Consider the following 15691-nt stretch of genomic DNA (forward strand, 5'->3'; position numbering starts at 1 on the left):
TGGCCGATCACATCGCCCTCCCAGCACCTCCCTCATCTGGGTACGTAAGCGCCTCCAACGGCCCTGTCCCTTCCATTGGCTGGCGGGCTCGTGAGCCCACCTGGCAGCGCCCCGTCTGATTGGGCAGCCGGGCGACGGGCCGCCCCTCCTCGCTATATGAGGGCCCTGCCTCCCTCCAGCCTACGGCAGCGGAAGTCACTGTCAGTTGCTTGGCTCCGGCTGCGTGCGCGCGGCGCCACACAACGACCAGGCCGGGCTCGAGCGCTGCCAGCAGCTCTCCCCCCCCTCCTGCGGCGACCGCTTCCTCTAGGCACAGCGCCGTGACGTCGGCAGCGCTTCCGCCCGGCTCGCGCGCACCGCGCGCCTCTCCCTCTCTCTCTCTCTAGCTCCTTCCTGTTCCCGCGCCTCGCCCAGCAGCAGCAGCACACAGCACCGAGTGAGGCAGCCGCTCCCCGCCCCGGATTCCGAGACCCGCCGAGACCATGGTGAGGAGCCGGGCAGCGCCCGCCGGGGATCCCGGGCTGTGCTGGCTACCGCCTCATCCCCCCGCCCTTCCCACCCATCCAGCCACCCACGAGCGTGGGCACCGCCCGCCGCATTCCGGCTCCTTCCATCGCTTCCCCGCCCGCGCCGATGGTATCGCCCGCCACGGACCGCGGGTTGAGGGAGCCTTCCGCCGTGCGCTCCCCTGCCCGGGCCCCCCCCACCACCCCCCTCCTTGGCCGATGGTACCTTCCTCCCTCCTTTAGACCCGCTGGCGCCGGCGCGTCCATCGCGGCGGCGGAGGGGGGGAGGGGCGGTGTCATCTCCCGGCTGCTCCGCCACCGCGTGGCTCGTCAGGCTTTCCCCGCGGCGCAGGGCGTGCCCCGTCCAGTCCCTTCCCGCCGGCCGGGGCTGGGGGCGGCGGTTTGGCGCAGCCCGATGGACCCCCCCCGGGGGGGGGAGAGGGAGGTTGGCGGGAACCGGGTACCTGGGCGGGCGGGGCCGGAGCTGTGAGCGCACCTCGCGGGCAGCCAACGCGGCGACTGCCTGAGCAAAGGCGGGGCGGGGCGGGCGAGGCCTGCCCGGGGCAGCGCCCGGTGGCGCGGCCGGAGCCGCTCCCTGAGCGGAGGGCGCTGCGCTCGCCTGGCCGGCTGCGCTCCCTCCTGGAGCCGGCTGGGCGGGGGGGGGGGGGGGTGTTACTAGGGCGCCGGGCTCCCTGGGTCGGTGCCTGCGCTCTGGGCGCGGAGATGCCTCCCTGCAGCCAGCGCGGGATACCGGGGGGTGAGGGGCTCGCCTGGGGCCTTGCCAGCTCTGGCAGCTGAGCTGGGGCTTCTGACTGGAGAGAAGCTTGGTAGGAATCCAGGCGTTTGTTTGCTTCCAGCTACGGACTCCTCGGCCTGGGAAACCTGGACTTCAGGGGGTGGGTTTTTCCTACCAGGGGAGCGTTCTTTGTCCAGTGTTTAGAGTCATAGAAGATCAGGGTTGGAAAGGACCTCAGGAGGTCACCTCGTCCAACCCCCCTGCTCAAAGCAGGACTAAACTCCGCTAAAGCATCCCACCCAGGGCTTTGTCAAGCTGCATTTTACGAGCCTCTAAGAATGGAGATTCCACCACCTCCCTAGGTAAACCATTCCAGTGCTTCACCACCCTCTAGTGAAAAAGTTCCCTAATATCAAACCTAGACCTCCCCCACTGCTACTTGAGACCACTGCTCCTAGTTCTGTCATCTGCCACCACTGAGAACAGCCTAGCTCCATCCTCCCTGGAACCTCCCTGTAGGTAGTTGAAGTGCTGCTGTCAAATCCCCTCTCACCCTTCTCTTCTGCAGACTAAATAAGCCCAGTTCCCTCAGCCTCTCCTCAGAAGTCATGTGCTCCATCCCCCTAATCATTTTTGTTGTCCTCTGCTGGACTTGCTCCAATTTGTCCACATCCTTCTGTAGTGGGGGGCCCAAAACTGGACACCACACTCCAAATGTGGTCTCACCAGTGCCAAATAGAGGGGAATAATCGCTTCCCTCTGTCTGCTGGCAATGCTCCTACTAATGCAGCCCAAGACCTTTTAAAAAGTTTCTAGTCCATGACTTGCCTAACACTGTAGGTAGATTCATAGGTCTCGAACTAGCCTTATCACTATGTTGGGATAACTTTTACTGAGGCCTTGATTTGCTGCTTCAGCTGAATACAGGTTATTCAGTTTACAACTCACTATGAAACTTGATCTCTTCAGTCTGGTTGAAACCTTTTTTTTAAAGAAAACTAGTATCTAGCTACAAAGACTTCTTCAGAGGACATGCAAAAGAACATTTGCACATGTTTAACCAGGCAGTCTCTAGTCTGTAACTTATTAAATCTATTTAAAGAGTATTCTTCCTCAAAGCTTAGCTTCTCTTCTCATTTGATGTTACAGTGAGGTTAGAAATCTGTTTGCATGTTGTGTTGTCATAGAAATGACTGTCTCAGAACAAGAACTATGACTCACTGGAGAGTGTTTTCTCACACCTATAGCTGACTGCTTCTAGCACTTATCTCTATTCATTACTGTTTCTCTGTGTTCCAGTATTCTAGGTTGGGTGGTCACACCTATTTTGTTCTAATTAAACTAATTGTCTAGAATCTTTTTAATAGCCAATAGAAAAGTGAAAGGTAAAGCAACTTTACTGAAGTAAACTCAAAGGCATATAACGTCTTTTTAAGGCAGTCATGCCAGTGGAATGTCAAAGCTGTTAACTGAAACACCTAATAGACAAAGATTATATTGCCTAACTTTGTTGGTCTGTGTAGTACAACTTCATGTAAAGCACTGAAAATAAAAACTGAAGTAAATATGGAAATGTACTGAATATTGTACTGATATTGACTTGCTGCTTTTTTCTTTTTGTCCCTCTTAATCTGTTATGGGGGTAATTTTTGTAAACCAGAAAGTTTTCTGTGAGTCGCGCAGGGGAGAGTTGGCATTAGCGTTTGGGCTTAGTTCTGTTTCTGTTAGCTTTGCCGTTCACCTTTATGGCTTTATCTACAATAGAGTTTGAGGTGCTACAGGGCCACAAACTAATGGGATTGACAATTCACTTGTTAGCATTAGCCAACATGTTGGCTATCTTAGACTGAGCCTAGCATAAACCACAAACATTTGTCCTGGACCAAATATTTGAATTGTCTGGATTAATATATGCAAGTGTTAGCTAATTTGAGCCAATTTCTAATTTACTTCTATTTAAAATAGGCCTATAAAGCATGTAGCAGTAGTTTCACAACACTTTCATCCATCTAGCAAATAAAATACTCATCTGTGATGTGCAGTACCTGTTGGAATGTGTGACTGTCATTTCACTGTCGTGTAAAAATGGGTTACGGAGAAAATCTTTCTCTAGTACAGCCCCTGCAAGATAGGATGTTGCTATTGGTAGTACAGTAGGAAGAAATTAAAGTTGTGACAGTGTTGCTTTGAGAACCTACAGAATTCACCTTTTCAACTGCACATTTTTTAAAATGGATTATCACTTAGACAGGTGAGACTAGACTAAACTTGATGCCAAACACGGAGGTTTCCTTAAAGGCAAACTGAAAAATAAGTGCAAATCTGTTGGCTCTTGTTCTTTTGTGGGAAGTGCTGAAAACTGGCTTGTTCAGAATCAAGCCTAGACCTGCATTGCATTATGGAAAACCCAGTTTAGAATTACTGTGTTTTGAAGATCTTGAAATTTATTGTCTCAATAAAAGCTTCATCTTTACTTCTAACGTAGCAATGTGTGACAGTTGCTACAAGGTCCCAACATTTCTCTCCCATGAGAAATTAGTTTTCATAACGGAGGCCTTTTGTATTGGAGCAAGCTACAATTTTAGGGATGACTCCAACAAAAGACAAACATACTTGAAGACTGTAGTGTTCATATTGGAGAGCACTGGATTGTCCTGTTTGGATTACTGCACCCTACAGGAAGATCTGTGACCTCTGCTCATAAACTACATGCTTTTGACTAATGACCTCTAAAACTATTCAATCTTAAAACAGCCTCCAGAGCACCATGGAGGCTTGGTGGTTTTGGGCATTTTGGCAAAGGTATTGACAAACATTTATTAAAGCCTATAATCCCTATAACTGCACTTGGGAACATTTTATTTTTAATAAATGTTGATAAACATTAATTTTGCCATATATATACACAGGCAAAATATTTCCATTGATTGAAATCTACAGGTAGGCAAAGAGAAATGCTTCTCAAACTTAGTTTTGATTTAAGAATATTTACTTGGTATATTTTGACATGTGATGACAATTTAAAGCTACAAAGCTTTAATTTTTTATTAATTCTGACCCCCCCCCCCCCCCCACTATTTTTTTTAAAAACAAACATAATTCTGCAAGATTACCTAGAAAACTTTTTTCTATGTGGACTACGTTGTGGTGTGCATAACTTCATGTGTGGTCAGAATCTTTTGACCAGCTGTGTTTTGGGGCCAGGCATGCACCTTGCATGACCCTGAATACACTCCAGAGTATCACCATTCTTTGACAAGCTTCCCCAAGAAGCTGGGACTTAGCTGAGAGGCCACTAGTCGCCAGAGCTTTGCTCCAAGTTGCCCTTGAGCTCTGATACAGCAGCCTTTTCTATCTCTACAGCTATCACCATGAAAAGGGCATCCTGGTTACCATCCTCAGGGATTCAGAAAAGTTCAAATTAGAGAAGGTCTCTGCCTTCAGTTAAAGACTTCATCCCTTATGTCCTTCAGATGAGTTGTTACATACTCTGAAGGTTTCCAGGGTCACACCAAAATTCCTGTTACTTGTAAATCTGCTACTGAGATGCTTTTTAGATACCAGGGCCCATTCAGAGAGAACTTTCTCCTAATCAGGAATAGAGGGCTGCTAACTACACTAAGAGGAAGCCTCACTTCTGTAAAAGAGCCCTATACCAGTGGTTCTTGCAACCATTTTTTTTGATGACCTCAGAGTTTGGCCACCAACTCTTGCTGGTGGGTGCATTGACAATTTTTCCTAATGTACTCAGTTAATGTTAGGAAAATCAAACATGTACACATACATGTCCAAATAATAAGTTCTAGGTTTTGATGCATCAATTGTGTGGATCCAAATATTAGCAATAGTTGAGGAGCTCTTTGAAGGGCAAGGCTGCCTCACTTGCCCCACCACTCTTTCAGGTGAGTGGGGTGCATAAAGAACTGCAGCTCCTGCCAGATGGCTGGAGGGAGTTCACTTCTTCTTCCCTGCAGAGTAGCCAATTTAGCTACAGGTGCCACAACTGCCCTGAACCACTTGGCAGGAGACAGGGAGGGTGCTACAGCTTAGGGAGAGAGCTGCTGGGGGTCACTTGCATGGTTGCAGGGAGGGGGGATGAGTGGGTGAATGCAAGTACCCTGGAGGCAATTGAGCGACTGGCAGGGAGGGAAGGGGTGGAAGTTGGGACCCCAGGCACTGGTGCAGCTGGGGGGAGAGGGTGGCTGTTGGGAACGGGGTGGGAGGTGGGACCCCAGGCACTGGCGGACAGCCTAATGGCTGGCAGGGAGGAGTGCGAACCCTGAGCCAGGAGGAGGGAGGGGTCACTTATCTCGGCACTATAGTCCAGTGGCGGAAGGTGCTTCTGGGAGCTAAGGGCTGGGGGTTATTCACTCTGGGGGGGCTGCTCCCAACAAGTCCCAGTTTATGGTCAGGTGAAACCTGGCAGGGCCCGGTGGATCCTTGCCCTTCCCTCCCCAGCTACTCATGGCACCCCTGAAACCCCCTGGTGGCCACATGCGCCCCTGGTGGCTGCATTGAGAACCGTTGCCATATACCATTCTACTTCCAGCAGCCTGCATCCTATTTCAGAGAGCAGCATTGACACTCCTTATGTACCAATCCCCAACAGCATCCTTCCCTATACCCCACAAATTCCCATTTTGCTCTGGTATGGGCTGAGATTACTTCACACCAGTGGGTACTGAAGACTACCAAACGCTATGCCATACAATCGGACTACCTTCAGAAAGCCACATCATAATCCAATTGATGGAAGTGGATTTCTTCAGCTAGAAGTGGTAGAAGGAACTCTAGAAAATAACAGGGCTAGAAACCCTTCCCTCTGAATTCCTGATTTTTCTTCTGCCACTGCCTTTATCTAGCTGATAAGGTCTCTTATTGGTAGATAGAAAGAGGGATTGAGGTTTGGCAAGAAACTTTGTTAATGCAAATTACTTAGTTTGTAGACAAATCATGCCAGCCAGTCTAGAATGTGATATGCAAAAAAACTGTACTTTTTGCTGCTTAATGATTTGTAAATAATGGTCTCTTACACAATAGTGGTTAAAAGGCAGTTGTTTTGCATATCACATTTAAGATAAAAATCTAATCTTAGGCACCCTTTTGCAGAAAGTTAGCCTTCCTACACTGTAGGAACAGTTGTCTGAGGTGCTGCTGCCCATCTAAGGTCCTGCCTATACCACAGTTTGAGTTGCTAACCAGTTAGTGACAAAAATCTGTACACAATATAGTGGTAGTAATCATGTTCTAACCTTTCAAGGGTTTGGCTTAACACAAGGTCATCTTCCCCAAGTCCTCTGATTAGTGAAATTGAGTCAGATCCCTCCATCAGCTTGTGTAACTGATTTGGCCGTTGCTCATGCCTTCCAGCTTTGAATGCAGAGGACATCCCTAGGGTGTTGCACAGCAGCATATGGGACGTAAGTAAATCTAGTATAACTGCCCAGTTCTTCCTAGAAAGCATGTTCATTTTTGCCATGTGGTAACTGACTAAGCAAAATTTAACACAGTTGTCAGAAAGATGTACTCTGAAAAATCAGTGATTACTGTGTCAGATGCAAGTGCCGCACATCTACAAAAACACAGTTGTGCTTCCAGTGTGGATGGGTCCCCCAGTTTTATGTGGAGGGAGAGGGCACCAGGTTCCATCAGAACATATTGTTGCTCAGAAGCAGAGAATGAAGTGCATTCTGGTAATCTGGCTAGCAGTCCTTTTTATTAGACCGAAAGAGTTCTGGAGCTCCACTCCTTCCTTCTATATTTGGCTAGGCATGCTTGAGGAATGTAGCTTTCAGGCGCTCTACAACTGAACTTACATAAGAACTCAATCTTTTTTCCCAAGAAGCAAATGTTTTCACTTTGTCAGGTAGATGTGGGTAGTCCACATTGCTTAGAACACATGTACAGTTAAAGTAGCTCTCCAATAAACCAAAATCTTCTGGCAAGACCCAGTTCGAGAACTATGTAACCGGTTTACCATATGTAAACTGAACACCCGTATTATGGCTTTTGGTTCCAGACTGGGCTGTCCCTGAAGGAAGAGAATCTACATATTACTATCCATGCTGGGATTGAGTCTTTTTCCCACAAAGCTATCTTCACACACAAACTCAAAATATCTTAAAGGCTTCTTGGCTCCTCTGCTGTTGAGAAGAGGGAAAGATTAGGGTTTTTTCCTTTAGTATTAGATTTTTATGCCAAAATCAACCCTTAAAGTTCATAGTCCAGGCTTTTGTTGGGAATCACTAACTTCATTGTGTCCAAAGTCACATTGGAATGCAGAATTGTGTACGATAAATCTAGCCTGCTAGATGTCTGGCATGTGTATCCTATCTTGAACTTTCTTCCCAAATTCTGACTTCATTGCAGAAATGGATAGGTTTTAGTGGTCTTGCCTCTCACAAAAGTACCAGCATCTTAGCATTTTAAATAAGCCACCATAAGTCTAAAGTTGGCTAACAACTTTGATGCCCAAGATAAAACAGATAGAATCAAGTTTGCTTCACTAGAACTCCACTAGTCTTGTGGTGTTTAAGCGTAGTATTGCTACATCCCATTTGCCAAGTAAAGACACACTAAATAGTGGTATGTGCACTCCTGACCTGAACACCAGTATTGAGCAGATATGAAAGATCCGTGTTCCAGATACTGAGACGTTGGTTTTACATACCTGTAACTTCATTTGAGGTGAAATTCTCCTCCTCCAAAGAATCCAGGAGACTGGGAAAACTCACCCAGTTGCAATACAGTTTTTAGTAACTGCGTAAATGTGCAGAGGTCTGATTGGAGCCAGAGAAATAGTAAGCCCCCACTGCAGCAATCTGCATGTGCTGCCATAGACAGAGCTATAGCTTCATACTGCAACTAAAACTTGCGGTCATCTTTAAAGAACACTTGCTGAGCCACCTTAGCTGGTGTGAAGCTTACATCCTCTAGGTGAGATCAGTTGTTTAACAATCAACTTGAGTTCCCAAACTGAACCCTCCTTACCCTTTGTGAATCTTAAATAAGTTGCCAGCAGTGTTGGATTTCTTCGTAAGGAAACAAGTGGTTTCCTGCCTCGAGATGAATTACTGGTTCTACGCAATAAACCAGAATCTTCTGCTTTTGGCTCTGTTGTTGATAGACTTGCAGCTCTACTATAGCTTTTCTCTGGTCTTCTAATGCTAAGTGTTTTTTATCCAAAGTGATAGGGGTAACATCACTAGCAGATCTGGGTTTAGGAAAGTAGGTCAATATGGGAGTTGGAGCAAAGGTTGAGGGTTCATAAGAAAAGCCATATGGCATTCACCACTTCCATAGGTGATACAGGCAATGAAGAGTCCTAGCATCCTGTTGGCCTAGTTCAAATTTCACAGGCCCCAAGTTCCAAATATTGTAGCATCTAAGTGTCTACTGTAATATGTTTCAGGATAGTCTACCATGTAAACAGATTCAGTTGCCCAGTTCTAGGTGGTTATCTATAAACGCTGCCCTCAGGATGACACTTCAGATTTCACATAGAGCGATCCTAGCTACAGCTAATGAGCCAAATTTCAGGTGGTATCTACCAATATGGCAGTTGTCTCTGAACAAGGGCATTAACCTGCATTCAGTGGGCTACAGTTTAGTCACTGACTGAATAGCTTAAGTCGACTCTCTTTGCTTTTTGGGGAGGAGCGGGTCAAGTTAATCCTTTAAAGGCAGTTCTCACTGTAAAGCAGGGCTTATATTCCTATTGCATTTCCCTATCCTATGTACTTTCTGTTGCTGCTAGCCTTGCAGATTCAACCTGGCAACTGAAAGGCAAGTTTTCTCATAGAGTAATAAAAGTTTGCAGGCTTTCTCACCTATAGGGTTTTAAAATAATGGACTTGGTGACAACCATGCAACTCCACTCCATCAGTAGGCTTGCAGAGGTGCATTCTAACAGATTAGAACTGTGCAAACAACTCTTAGCGCAAAGCCGCAGACAGCGTGGCTCTAATTCTTCCTTTGCAAGAACATCTCATCAAAAAAGATTTCGGCCTGAACACGGGGGAGTGTTGTTGACAAAAGTCAGCTTTTGTCAACAAGTGCTGGTGTACACACTACAGTCACCTCCCCGCCAACAAAACTGCCCTGTTTTTCTGACAAAACCACCTCTACGAGATGCATAGGGCTTTTGTTGGCAGGACTAAGGCAACACAGTATCAGTGCAGGCACTGTGTCCCCTTAGAGCGATGGAGGGGCTGTCATACTTGTCAATTTCACTGTGAGGCAGGGCATGGGTGGTTGAAAGTCAACATTTTGTCAACTTATTTTCCTAGTGTAGAGACAGCCTTAAAATATACACCCGAAGCAGATGTGAGTAAGAAGATGCCACTTTAGTCACATTAGAGTAACTACCTTTAAATGGGTACCAAACTGAAATCAATCTAAACTGCTAGCAGTGGCTTTGAACACTGCACCTAGGGTCCCCTAATGACTTCCACGGTGCTACAGTTGAACCATCAAGTCTCCCTAAAATATGTTCTCTCCTGTTGCTGTGAAAGACTCCTACAAACAAGTGGCAATACTCTAGATAAACAGGGCTATCAAATGCTTACAAAAGAAACCTTTCTGTAACCTCAGTCCTAAATGTTAATCAACTGCTGTCATACTAGCTACACCTGGCTGTTACCCCTAGTAGACTGCAATATACCACATGGGTATCATAATAATCAGAGGGCGTTTGCATGTGCTGAAGTCAGATGTGGGAACATGCAAGTCTCTCAAATCAATACAGGGATGAAGAGGCTAACACTCCAGATATGGCAGGATTATTACAATGAAGCCTGCAGCCTTTTGAACAGATTGCTAGATGTGAATCCATCTAACCTGGTCATCTTCTATTGCTCTAGCCTAAATGATATATACTTGGGAATACCTCCTCCATTGCCAGTTGTACTTCTCTTGAGTGAAGCACGCCCTAATGCACAAACCTGGAGCTGGCTTACTAGCTGTTGGTGCCACACATATATCTACTGCACAGAGTATACTTTTGGGTATAAGAGTAGGGATAATTCCAACCATCCTTCAGTTCTGAAGGAGTAGCAGGCTTCTATTTGTTTTGTTTTATGCAGTTCCTTTATTTCCTCTTAGTGTCTCTTACCTTAAATCTTGCTGTCCATATGTACTATATATGTGGTCCCCTGATATAGCTCATCTATGCAACAAAGTCAGTCACATAAGAGGGTTCATTTATGTAGTCAAAATTCCCTATTTGATTATTTTAATTTAAACCAAGAGCCAAAAGTGCACCAGAGAACTAGGAAACTGATCAAGCAGTTTCCAGAGATCCTCTAGCTAACCTTTAATTAAAAGAAGTTACTCAAAGAAAATGTCATGCAGCACACAGACTTGTCCCTCTAGTAACATCTTAAGCCTAAAACCCATACATTTTCCATAAACATGTTTTGCTCTGTATAAGATGCTCCCATGTATAAGACGCACCTTAATTTTGGGGCCCAAAATTTGAAAAAAAAAAAATGTATTACGGTAAAAAAATCTAAAACCACTGTATAAGACGCACCCAGTTTTTAGACCCCAAATTTTTCGAAACGTCTTATACAAACCCCAAACCCCATATATATGTTCAGAAGCTGATAGCACTGCTTTACTTTCCAGTATGTGAGAAATGGCTAGTCAAAATAGTGGCAAGTAAAGACCTGTCAGATAGCTAAAGAATGCTGTCTCAAAATGACAGATAAAAGCTGCTCTGCTCATGGTGTTCTCAAAAGATCAAAGTTGGGCATTCACTTCAAGGCTCAGTTAAACAGGCCTCTAACGCTACAAGTTCCTGCCCCCGGTATAAAGCCTTCAGTGCAAGTAGGATCTTCCTTCCCATCAATAGCTTTTCAAAAACATAACTTTTATGTGCATTAGGGCCTATGATCTTAAAAGCTAACCATAGCTACAATGGGAGACTTAGTTTAGACCCTCTTTCCTATATAAAGTTCTGGTGTTAACTACTTGAGGTTTTCTATATCTGCCATTCAAGCCTCTGATAGTATAGCAAGCATTGCTTGTCTTCTAGTCTCATCAGCCTCATGCACTGTGGTGAGGTTATAGGGGAGCTATATAAAATGCATAGTCCAGGACTGAAATTGACTTAAAGCTCTTTCTGTCATAGGCATCAGGAGTACAAGTCGCTGATGAAGTATGCCGTATCTTCTATGACATGAAAGTTCGGAAGTGCTCCACACCTGAGGAAATCAAGAAAAGGAAGAAGGCAGTTATCTTTTGTCTCAGTGCAGACAAAAAGTGCATTGTTGTGGAAGAAGGCAAAGAAATCCTAGTGGGAGATGTTGGTGTAACGGTCTCTGATCCTTTCAAGCACTTTGTGCAGATGCTCCCTGAAAAGGATTGCCGTTATGCCTTGTACGATGCAAGCTTTGAAACAAAGGAATCAAAAAAAGAAGAGTTGATGTTCATCATGTGGTAAGCTGGAAACGTGGCTTATATGTATCACTTGATCTCTTGGCTTACATATATGTACCTTCCTGCAATGCCAGACCTGTACACAGGGTCTACATAATGTGGAAAACACTGAAATAGCATATAAATTAGCTGGCTGAGTAAACTTGCCACTGAGCTGTAGCATGTGGTAACGCTTCTACTTGGTCCAATATACTGCATACAGTGAGAACACTGCTTCAGTCTCTGAGTCTGTAGGTCTTTTGATTCTGATCCATGTTGGATGTTAAACATCATTGTCTTAACTACTTTCTTCTTGGTATATCCAACTAGGGCACCAGACCAAGCGCCTCTCAAAAGTAAGATGATCTATGCAAGCTCTAAGGATGCAATCAAAAAGAAATTTCAAGGTATGTGATGCAGGTAGCACTTCCTGACTTGATCTAATTAAATCTGTGTTGCACCATAGAACTGCTGACACAGCAGACTTAACTGTTGCTAATTGACTAGCATTTATTTAGAAATACCAGTTGAAGATGAGTACTTGGCAAATGAAGGTTCTTGAGCCATGATTAAAACACAACATAGCAAAAAAGCGTTAGAATTGCACATGCTGTAAAACTGCATTTTGGAGAGAGTCAAGGCCCTAACACTCCATGTTAGAGCAGGTCTTTCAAAATATGAAAAAACATAGTACAGACACTGTTCTGCCTAGTGTACAATGGCATAACTTGGAAATGCGGGGAGGGGTAAATTGGTAATTGGCAGCAGTCCCTGTGTCAGGCTATTTCAATCCTGCATTCAGTGAGATACTGAACCTTCTATACCAGATCTTACCATATTGCTGTTCACAGGTGTAAGGTAGTGAAGTAAGCAACCAAGATGCATTCCTGTGTTACTAAGGCATATTCAGCTGCTGTAATCGCTAGTGAACCAAAACTGCATACCTTGCTGCTTATTGCTAAATTATGACCCCTTACCTTTAACCTTCATCTTTCCTAAAGTTTACATCTGATTAATATTAAAATTCACTATAATAGTCTGGAGTTAACTGATATTGGCACCTTAAGCCTAAACTTGCTTGAGTTTGCCACTACTTTGCAGTGGTAGAACGGGACCCAGATGCAACAGTGCTGAATAACCAGTTGGGGTTGCCCAGTGGCCTGCACAGCCAAAAAAATGAATTGGTAATGGGCAGGTAGTGGTCATGTGTGTAGTATATGCAGGAGTTACATACAATTCCTGTGGAGAACAGCTTTATGTGTATTTGCATCTCCCCAAACTAGGAAGGCCTTGCTGGTACAGAGAGGGGACTTAATCCTTTCACTAGCTTCATGGAATTTGGCCCTAGTTTCTATTTTGAATTGGCTTTTTTAGCTATCTCTTTTAAGCTTGCTTTTGAATCCCCACTCCCAGATCACTCTGTATGAGTAAGGCTTCCCTGTTATCTAGTTCATGGTCCTTCAGATGCCCACATCCAGGGTCCCATACCACTTGAGTGGGTTTTTTGTAATGCTGAAACACCCAGCTTCACTCCAATAGAATCTGAAACTGGGAAGGCCAAAACATACATAGTCAGCCTAAGTATCCAATTCCCTAACACATACAGATGCCTCAAATATCTGCATGCACGTCCATCACCTTAAGTACTCAACTCCCACTGAAATTCAGTGGAACTTAAGCACCTAAATCCCTTAGGCTCTTATAATTCTAGGCAGGATTGCAATGTGCTTGAATTCCTGTGAATTGTTGGATTACCTACTCGAGCACTTTTAGCAACATGTACAAATTTTTAATGAGTTACTAGCATATTGAGGAAACTCTTGCATCACTGAGTTTTTGCCTTTCTTCTAGGCATAAAGCACGAATGTCAAGCAAATGGGCCAGAGGACCTTAACCGAGCTTGTATTGCTGAGAAGCTAGGAGGCTCCCTAATTGTAGCTTTTGAAGGATGTCCTGTGTAGATGCCATACAGTGCCACAACTCTACAAGCATTCCATGTTTAATATATCAATCGATTATGTAAAGCAAACATTCTCAGCCAGGGTTTCACTAATGGTAGGGAAGCTGTCTTGTAGACTAAAGTAGATTTTTGGAGATGTAGTTGATATGTACAAATGATCCTAAATAAATCAAGTCTAAGGATTTCTCTTGGCTGAGCAGTCTTATCACAAACAGGTTGAATACTAAAGGTTTCTTGAACTCTGCCTTCACCATTATGAAGGGGAGTTTGCTACAATGTAGACCACCCGGAAAGGGAACCATACATCACAATCTTCAGTTTACTCTCTGTAGCTATCAGCCAAGTCGCAGTGCTTTTTTTCTATTGGCTGTTGCCTTAGGACAAGATTAATAAAACTGTATGAAATGTCATACACTAAAAGGAATGCTGTCTGTTATCTTAACCCATCACTGTACTGCTCCAATAACTCCTCTTTATATAAATAGATGACTTAAAGCTCCACAACACATCAATCTCTGGTGTACATTAGCAAATAGCTATATTCTGAGCTAAAATCAAAGTACAAATAGGCACACTTTCCTGGGGAAACAATCCTAAACCATTTCTTGTGAACTAGTGTCTGAAAACTTCCTTGTTCTGCATGTAGTTGTGCATTCTCTAACTGATTTCAAACAGTTTTGTGTTCACATAGTGCAAGTTGTATAGTACTACATTTCTGTTAAATCAAACTTGTACACAATACTGATTGACACTTCAGTTGACTTGTCAGAAGCGCTTATTTCCATTGTATCATAGATAATGGTAGAGCTCTGGAAGGACCATTTTAACTCGCATAGGAGATGTTCTGAACCTCTGATCTCTGGCTTGGACGAATGGAATAGTCATGTAAACTACCCCGTGTTTCTCAAGTTTGAAATTAAGCCATTTTAATTACACTGGTTTGATCTAGACCACTGCAGGGCAGTGGTTCCCAACCTTTTCTCTGCCGTGGCACATCTCAAGCTCCAGCGACCTCTTCTCCCCACCCCCAGTTGGTGGCTGCAGGAGTGGAGCAGAGGAGCCAGTCCATGGCTCACATAGGAAGGGAGGAGGGAAAAGGGAGATTGAACTCGCATTGGTTGCTCTATCCCTCGAGGAGGTGCAACAGTGAGGCAAATGGCCAATCAGAAGGCAGCCCCCTCCCTTGGTCTGACATGTACTTTTTCAAAAAATTCCGCGGCACACCTCTTTGGGCCTGCCGGCACACGGTGTGCTATGGCACACAGGTTGGGAAATGCTGCTGTAGGGGTGAGTAGACTCTACAAGTCCCTGGGTTTCCCTGGAAATCTGTAATCAGTCTTGAAAGCATATGACTTGCAGCTGCCTTTCAGTAGATGGCAAGAACATTCCACCCAAATATGCCATCAAACTTTGACATTTAACCAGGTGCGAGCCTGCCTGCTACTAAAGGCCCCTCCCCCTGAAGGGGAGGAGTCACTGGACCCAGGACACAACTAAGTGCATGGGACAACTAATGAAAAAAGGAGCGGGTGGAGGGGGGGGGTCACAGGTTTAAACAAAGGGAACCGAAAGGGGACATCGAGCAGAGAACCCCGGACAGCACTCACTGTTCCCGGAAGGTGTCGAGGGAGCCAGCGGACGCTGCCCAGAGGAACTCTGCCCGGCTGCATGAACGGAGGAACGGAAGCAGGCCCCACAGTCGCAGAGCGCCCCCCAGCCAACCTCCTTTTCCTGGTCTTGTAGATGGCCACTTTGGCCAGGGCTAGGAGGAGGTTGACGAGGAGGTCCCGTGACTTCGTGGGGCCACGGATGTAGTGGGGTAAAAGGAGCAGCCTGTGGCGGGGATGAGGCATTCCTGGAGTGATGATGTGTACAGGGCTCCTGTAGCTGTACTGCATCATGATAGGGTCCACTTGGTCCGGGGGGCAGCTGCACTCTTGATGCAGGTTACTGTTCCCTGACTCGCTGCACAGACTTATCCAAACCAGGCTTAGAGTGCAGGAAGGAGCATGGGGCAGAGCATAGCCCTGAGTTCTCTGGTCTAATCCTTGCTGGGATGTAGATTTGCAT

At 45.5% G+C, this 15691-nt stretch overlaps 1 protein-coding gene across 1 annotated transcript; it reads left to right on the forward strand.

Moving 5' to 3' along the window:
* The first annotated feature begins 221 nt into the window (after positions 1-221).
* Positions 222-13805, forward strand: DSTN (destrin, actin depolymerizing factor). The gene is made up of 4 exons (XM_067565349.1): positions 222-485; positions 11375-11682; positions 11992-12068; positions 13513-13805. The coding sequence occupies exons 1-4, from the start codon at positions 483-485 to the stop codon at positions 13620-13622; spliced, it is 498 nt and encodes a 165-aa protein (XP_067421450.1). The 5' UTR covers positions 222-482; the 3' UTR covers positions 13623-13805.
* The last annotated feature ends 1886 nt before the right edge of the window (positions 13806-15691 follow it).

This window comes from Emydura macquarii, unplaced genomic scaffold, assembly GCF_026122565.2.
Source record: "Emydura macquarii macquarii isolate MOO-44397 ecotype Brisbane River unplaced genomic scaffold, CSIRO-AGI_Emac_v2 contig_2676, whole genome shotgun sequence".
NCBI lineage: Eukaryota > Metazoa > Chordata > Testudines > Chelidae > Emydura > Emydura macquarii.

Coding starts and splice junctions, on each gene's coding strand:
- DSTN (XM_067565349.1), top strand. Junction 11,683..11,991: donor GAGTTGATGTTCATCATGTG/GTAAGCTGGAAA, acceptor ATATCCAACTAG/GGCACCAGACCAAGCGCCTC. Junction 12,069..13,512: donor AATCAAAAAGAAATTTCAAG/GTATGTGATGCA, acceptor CCTTTCTTCTAG/GCATAAAGCACGAATGTCAA.